Here is an 8,082-nt window from a genome sequence, read left to right as displayed (position 1 = left end):
GCCATCACCGACCGTAGGAAAACGCGTTTGGTATTTTTAGTTCGCGAGCCGCACCAGGAGATGGCTATACTCATTTCGCTCTGGCGAGCAAATTGCGCGAAAGATCAGCGACTGATCGAAAGACCCGCGCGTTCAGCCGATTAGATCCATTCTACAATAGATGTTTTAAGTCCTAAACTTTGTGCTTTAAGTTCTGCATTGTGATGTATTTCCAGCCCTAAGCGTTTTTCGCGCTGTCCCAAACCCTAAGTCTTAAGCAAGTTGGCTAACTCCCATCTTAGGACTTGATTAGAATTTCGATGTAATTTCTCTAAGGTATAAGGATGTTATAAAATGAGTTTTAATCGACCGATATGACCGAAAACAAAGCGATTCGAACGAGACACGTGTCTAAGGCCGTATTAATAGTCGTTATTTGATGTTTGACGTGTAAACACTCAGATTTTTACTTAGAATTAAAACTAAGGTTTTCCAGTTGAATTATATGGTATGCGTGACAATAGGTCTGTTCTTTTTAGGTGAACTGCTTGAACTGGTGCAGATTGGTGCGACAAGTTAGAGTGAAACAAAAAATACATGCGTCTCGCTCTAACCCAAGTAGAAACATCTCAGGGAATAACTGATTACTGGCCAATAACTAGACAGTTTTTACTGGCTGGAATTAATTAGACAGTTACTGTACCAGTTTTGAAACTTGGCAGAAAATACTGGCTATTTTTTCATGACCAATTATTAATCAGAAACTAGACTTGAAAAAATAGTAAATAAATACTGAACAGTTTCTGTCCATTAAAAACTCTGAAAATACTGTTCAGTATTTCTTGGGTAGTTTTTTGTCAGAAGTTATGCAAGAAAAATAGTAAATAAATATTGGATAATTTCTGCCCAGTAAAAACTCTGAAAATACTGTTCAGTATTTCTTGGGTAGTTTTTTGTCAGAAGTTATGCAAGAAAAATAGTAAATAAATATTGGATAATTTCTGCCCAGTAAAAACTCTGAAAATACTGTTCAGTATTTCTTGGGTAGTTTTTTGTCAGAAGTTATGCAAGAAAAATAGTAAATAAATATTGGATAATTTCTGCCCAGTAAAAACTCTGAAAATACTGTTCAGTATTTTAGGTTCAGTATTTCAGTTATTTGTCAGAAACTATACAAGTAAAATAGTAAGGAAATGTTATGCACTTTCTGTTCAGCAAAAAATCGGAAATTACTGACGAATTCTTTTGAGATAGTTTCTGGCCAAAATAAAATAAAATATTATATTAAAAATGAAAAAAATTTTTTAAATAAAAATTATAAAAATTTAATTTTAATAAAATTATTGTTTCGATACATATATAGTTAAATTATTTATAACTATTAATAAACTGAAAAAATAGATACTGATCAGAAACCGATAAAAAAAATTATAAAATAGTAAAAAATTATATAGAAACTAGTAAAAAACTGCTTAGAAACTGCTAATAAACAGACACTGATAAAAATCTAGTTAAAAACTGATCTGAAACTGTCTAGTTCAACTGTCCAGTTTTTGACGAAGTGAGCGTCGACCAAACCAGTCAGTTTTTAGCTAAAAAACTAGCTAAAAACTGACTAGCTGACTAACTGACTAGCTAGTTATCAGAAATTCCTGGACAGTTACCGGTCAGAAACTAGATAAATTTCTACTCAGGAACTTACTACCAGTTCAGACAGCTTAGTTAAAAGAACAGAGCTGTTATAAATGTAATCGTGATTCAATCGGAAAACTCTCATCTATCTCTGAACTCCAATCTGAGTATCTCATCATATAATTCAACTGGAAAACTTAGTTTTAATTCTGAATAAAAATCTGAGTGTTTACACATGAGACAAACATCAAATAACGACTATTAATACGGCCTTAGACACGCGTGTCTCATTCGAATCGCTTTGTTTTCGGTTATATCGGTCGATTAAGACTCATTTTATAACATCCTTATACTTTAGAGAGATTACATCGATTCTAATTAAGTCCTAAGCTTTAAAAATGGGATCTGAGTATCACCTTTTTGAGTAGTTTCAAGAAACAACTATTGATATGGGCCTAACTGTCGCGACGCCTCGATGAAATTGACGCGGGGGAAAAACCCTCGAACTAACAATAACAATCCGACGTGTGATTGTGACGACAGCGATTGCACGCAAGTGACGCGAGTAAAACTGAGACGGCAACGAGGAGAGGAGCAGCTTCCTCTTGCCACGTTCCGACAGCGTTCTATTATGTCACCTGAAGGGTCTCCCGCGGCAGGTATAAAGTTTAACGGCGAAGCAAAGCGCGTTATTGTATGTACTTGGAGAGAGGGAAGATCAAGAAGACCGATTGTTAGACCAAGGCCATCTTCTCAGTAGGCTTGGCTACAATCGGTTATGTGCGATTGGCGCTAGTTGTTTGCGTTAGTGTCCTTCATAAGCCGGGATAGTTTGCGCGACAACGGACGCGGACTGCGGACCGTTTCCTACGGGAGTTCAACGTGCGCCTTCGGGACGGGTGTGATCGAGTGAGAGATCGCGATCAAACGCGCGGGGCTCAGTTCCGACTAGGCTTGTGTACATGGTGCTCGGGGTAAGTGGGATATTTTGTCCTTGTGAAGCTACGTGGCGCACGCGAGCGTAATATTTTGTACACACGTTTGCAGGACCCACGTGTAAACGTGTCGTTATATACATCTTGTCCGTCTAACTCATCGATCCCTGAAGATCCACGTGTGGAGACGTGAAGGCAATTGCGAAACAGTGACTAAGTTTTCTTAACGAGCAGTCGACAGAGCAGGCAACATGCTGTCTTATTACGTGATACCGTTTTTCTTAGGTTAGTCGAGTCATCAATCAATTCTGTCACGAAAAAACGAAATATTAAGGCTGAAAGAAAGGAAAGGGAAAAGACAGGAATATTAAAAGGACAATCTCGTTTGTTGAAAAAAAAAATACATATATATATTTCATTCTTTCTCTTCTGCATGGCCTCTCGAGAGGATTTTTCTACAGCCAAGAGAAAAATTTTCTAACACTTAAGAAAAGAATTCTAGTTACAAAGGGCTGTTACCTGTTATTTCATGTTCTAAGAGGAAACTCTTAAAGTCCTTGCACAATGCCACGCTACAAACAATAGAAACAGACATTAGTCAATAGAAACAGGGAATAGAAATAATTGACTAATCCGAATTCCTGTTTCTATTGCCTGACAAGGGCATTTACATAAAGAGTATTCCTTCTCTATATATCTCCTAATAAGATGAAATATTACTTGGTGATCTACTAAATATTATTTTACTTTTTTCCTTTTGAAGCAAGAGGAATATGTTCATTTGAAGCAGACTCTTTACTTGTCCTCTTCGCTAAAAGAAATTTCTGTCAAATACGAGACTTGCATCCTTTGCAAGTCTAGATGAAAGACGAGATTCACGAATATTGTGCTTGCTTTTTCTCTCGATTTCAGAAGAACCCTTTTGAGGCCGTATACAAGAGGATTTTTGTTAAAGGCAAAATTATGTTATAAATATCGTTACGATCGATCTTTTGCAGTCGTTAATGTGCCCTCACCCCCCTACTACGAGGACGTGAGTCCCGAATACACGTTTGTAGCACAACTGGCGACTACAGCTATCCTGAACAACCAGATGAACCCTCCACCAAACAGACGCACAGTGACGATCGAATTCAAGTGCCGCACATACCAGCTAAACGCACTGTTATGCCGTAAAGAGAAGCACAAGCAGTATCCGTCGAAAATGCCAACTCTGGTGAACATCGACGACTCCTATAAGAAAAACCTCTTCCAAATTAGATTCAACGACAATGGCGTGACCGATTATGCCGTCGAGAGAACGGACGATAACACCATGGATTTTATGTTGAACATGTACCGTCTCTTAGGCAGTCAGTTCAGCGTCGGTGTCGAATTGGATGTTTCCAAGGAATACTTGACGTTCGAGTCGATAGAACAATCAGTTATTGGCAAGTGTTCCACGAATTTCGAGGTCAGTCATATGAGAATTAAGAACCAGACACGCATACTGCACGAAAACGTGACTCTGACGCACGAAAATTATTTCTTCGAAGAAAAAGAAACAATATATATCTCCAAAGAAAGATATGCGCCATTTTGTGAAACGACGTCCAGTTACATGTTCGGCAATAATTTTTGGAGCGAATTTATCCCCAATGATATCAGCGAGGAAATAGTGAGTATCTCGTTGATTTACCGAATTAACGTGTCTGCGACCCGAACTACTCCGTCAAGCATTGCGAAACAGTGTTTTGACAGCCGCGGTGATCTCCACCTGCGCTGGATTAATTATCGCGGCTGAAGATAATTAACCGTAAATTGACATCTCGATTATTATGGAGTAGTTGAAAACGTATAATTATATTGCGACATTAATTACTATATACATTAATTACTATATAATTACTATATACATTAATTACTATATAATTACTATATACATTAATTACTATAATTACTATATACATTAATTACTATATACATTAATTACTATAATTACTATATACATTAATTACTATATAATTACTATATACATTAATTACTATATAATTACTATATACATTAATTACTATATAATTACTATATACATTAATTACTATATAATTACTATATACATTAATTACTATATAATTACTATATACATTAATTACTATATAATTACTATATACATTAATTACTATATAATTACTATATACATTAATTACTATATAATTACTATATACATTAATTACTATATAATTACTATATACATTAATTACTATATAATTACTATATACATTAATTACTATATAATTACTATATACATTAATTACTATATAATTACTATATACATTAATTACTATATAATTACTATATACATTAATTACTATATAATTACTATATACATTAATTACTATATAATTACTATATACATTAATTACTATATAATTACTATATACATTAATTACTATATAATTACTATATACATTAATTACTATATAATTACTATATACATTAATTACTATATAATTACTATATACATTAATTACTATATAATTACTATATACATTAATTACTATATAATTACTATATACATTAATTACTATATAATTATTATATACATTAATTACTATATAATTACTATATACATTAATTACTATATAATTAATTAATATTAATTGTCATAATATTAAGCACGGCCAACAAAAAATTCTATGACAACGTCCACGTCTGTTTTTCTTTCGGAAGCGTGTTAACGCGACGTATGACGGAAGCAAATATTTCGAGTTATTATATCAAACCGATGTACAATCGCATTTGTTTGTTGCAGATATCGTCACACAGTCTTATGACGTTATCCAAGCACAATTTCCAGTCCAAAACACAGAACACTTTTAAGTTGTACGACCAGAATATGACTCTAATTGGTAATGCTGTGGAGAGCGTTGAAGTCTTTTTAAAATCAATACTGCCCCCAGAAGACTTTCCATCCAGGATCTTTTTGAAACCCATCGTGGCGGGTGTGATCGCAGAAGGCTCAATAAGTAATATTGATTCTCAATAAGTGACATTGATTCTGTTAACAGAATTTCTTACAAGATTGTTTATTTCTTTTCTCGCTCCAAACAATGTTGCGTACGAACTGTATGCAAAAGTTCCTTTTTACAAATATTGGTTACTTTTTACCATTGACAAAACTGTGTGACGGAATAAATGATTTTTAACATACACGTTTATTTATTTCTATACCCTGTAGAGACTACCGAAAGTGCAACTTCGGGTTGCGTAGTGAGTATTCTTGAATTTTTCAGGTAAAGTGAAACGAGATTATGTCGTAATAATTTTACAAAATTGTATGTGCGTCAGTTAGGAATGCATCTTCTTCAATTTTTTGCGTATGTCCTGTCATGAAAGATCATGGCAATGTGAAAACATAATTTCACGTATCTTTGTCTGAACAATTCGAAACTGCACGTAGGCACAGTATTTTCTATAAATACGTCACAAAGTCTTATGACGTTATCCAAGTACAATTTCCAGTCCAAAACACAGAACACTTTTAAGTTGTACGACCAGAATATTACTCTAATTGGTAATGCTGTGGAGAGCGTTGAAGTCTTTTTAAAATCAGTACTGCCCCTAGAAGACTTTCCATCCAGGATCTTTTTGAAACCCATCGTGGCGGGTGTGATCGCAGAAGGCTCAATAAGTAATAAGTGATATTGATTCTGTTAACAGAATTTCTTACAAGATTGTTTATTTCTTTTCTCGCTCCGAACAATGTTGCGTACGAACTGTATGCAAAAGTTCCTTTTTACAAATATTGGTTTCTTTTTACCATTGATAAAACTAACGAAATAAATGATTTTTAACATACCCGTTAATTTATTTCTATACCCTGTAGAGACTACCGAAGTTTCTATAAATACACCTTTTCTGTATCTTCCACAAGTGCAAGTGAGATTTCGCAAATTTTGGATGTTTAACGGTTTGACTGTCGTCTAGTTTTTGCTGTGTTGACAAATATTCAGATATATGTTAGTTTCTATTGTAAGCTGAAAGATGATTCGAAAGACGTTTTGTCCGGAAAAAAATGATCATCGCTATTCAGTTGCGCGGTTTGTAATATAAATATTCGCGACTCCAAGCGTTCGCAAGCTGTTTCTGCGGCGCACACGTTCCTACCATATGACACGCGAAAGCAATATACAAGGTGAGAAAGTTCTTCTTTTCAATAAACAAAGGATCGGTTCGCTCTTTTGCGCTCTCTTGCATCGACCGCCGTCCGAATTTCATTTCTAAAATTCTGCTTTCGTTTGCAGCTCGTCGAACGCGCATTCTTCAGCGTCTACAGAATATTGCACGTTGCACGTGACCTTATACGAAAACTGAAGTCACGAAGATAGATCGATCTCGCGGAAGCAACCTCTGACAAAGACACCAGGATTATTCAATAATCAGTGGATCATCATGCTAATTTTACCCATGATACCGTTTTTCCTAGGTCAGTTGAGCGTTCCATTACTCGGTTAAACCTCGGTACGGTCTCATTGCAACGAGTAACGTCATGCTCGGACTTTTTTCAGGCTATGTCGCACAGAATGAAAGCAACCATACGCCCACGTACATATTCCACGTGCGGATAGACACGTTATTAAACAACCACTCAAAAACAGACAATAAGGAGAGCAACGCCGGCCTGGAGTTCAACCTGAAGTGTCAGCCGCATGAAAATGAGAATCTAAAATGTCACATCCCGAAGACCATTTCTTATTCACCGAGTACTGACCCCATACACATGGTGGACAATAACGTTTTCACACCGTCATCCCTTCAATTCAACCGGATACGTTACCGAATGAGCTTCGATTTTAAGGGAGTAACGGATTATCAGTTCTTGACGGAAAACGTGACAAACAAGGAGGCGTTATTGGAAATATACCAGTTCATCGGGGATCAGCTGAGCGTTGGTGTTAACCTCAAGAAAAAGGAATTCGTATTCAACGCGACGGAGAACACTATTATCGGCCAATGCCCGACACTTTACAAACTCAATCAAGATGTGATGTACAATAGAAAAAGTTTCAAGCTGATCTCCTTAATTGCGAATCATAGGTACAGGTTGAACGAGAACGAATCGTTCCATATTAGTAAACAAAGACGTGTGAACGAGTGTCAGTCGCAGAAAAGTTATATTTTTGGAAGGAGCTTATGGATCGACTTCATAACATCGAATGTCACCGCGAAGCCGGTACGTATCGACGAATGCACTTAGGCCCTCGTGGTCATTGGAACGGAGGAATTTCGATTCGCACGACTCGACTACGTCAACAGCTGTCGACGTTGGCCGTTGCATCGATTCCTTTGCTTCGCTTGTTCAACAGTTTAATCGTAATCAAGTAACTGTCTAAGAGTACGCGGTAGATCGATCAATAGAGAGAGTTAAGGTCAAAGTCAACTTCCCGGCATGTACCTAGTTCCTGGGCGCACATTCTTATTGTTTTGGTCTTCAAATACAAATATATTCAAACTTTTAGCGTAGAATATATGTATTTCATGTAGTAATATATTATGT

At 35.9% G+C, this 8,082-nt stretch overlaps 2 protein-coding genes across 4 annotated transcripts in view; both read left to right on the top strand.

The window, feature by feature from the left end:
- The first annotated feature begins 2,193 nt into the window (after positions 1–2,193).
- Positions 2,194–5,735, top strand: LOC116845168. 3 transcript variants are annotated; one of them, XM_032817557.1, is made up of 4 exons: positions 2,194–2,585; positions 2,659–2,831; positions 3,545–4,203; positions 5,338–5,735. In XM_032817557.1, the coding sequence occupies exons 2-4, from the start codon at positions 2,798–2,800 to the stop codon at positions 5,569–5,571; spliced, it is 927 nt and encodes a 308-aa protein (XP_032673448.1). In that variant the 5' UTR covers positions 2,194–2,585; positions 2,659–2,797; the 3' UTR covers positions 5,572–5,735. The 3 variants fall into 3 exon arrangements, with proteins under 3 accessions (XP_032673448.1, XP_032673450.1, XP_032673449.1); XM_032817559.1 differs by lacking the exon at positions 2,194–2,585 and having other exon boundaries at positions 2,683–2,831; positions 3,462–4,203; XM_032817558.1 differs by lacking the exon at positions 2,194–2,585 and having other exon boundaries at positions 2,683–2,831; positions 3,459–4,203.
- Positions 5,736–6,572: 837 nt separating this feature from the next.
- The window catches only part of LOC116845169, a 2,676-nt gene continuing 1,166 nt past the window's right edge, over positions 6,573–8,082 (top strand). The window contains exons 1-3 of the mRNA XM_032817560.1: positions 6,573–6,720; positions 6,830–7,011; positions 7,094–7,758. Coding sequence (XP_032673451.1) covers positions 6,978–7,011; positions 7,094–7,758 — 699 coding nt within the window. The 5' untranslated portion in view covers positions 6,573–6,720; positions 6,830–6,977. The remainder of the gene's footprint in view (positions 6,721–6,829; positions 7,012–7,093; positions 7,759–8,082) is intronic.

This window comes from Odontomachus brunneus, unplaced genomic scaffold (genome assembly GCF_010583005.1).
Source record: "Odontomachus brunneus isolate Ranch 3 - 2012 unplaced genomic scaffold, Obru_v1 Obru_scaffold_049, whole genome shotgun sequence".
Lineage (NCBI taxonomy): Eukaryota > Metazoa > Arthropoda > Insecta > Hymenoptera > Formicidae > Odontomachus > Odontomachus brunneus.
Note: the sequence above shows the minus strand (reverse complement) of the source record. Positions and strands in the feature narration are given on the sequence as shown.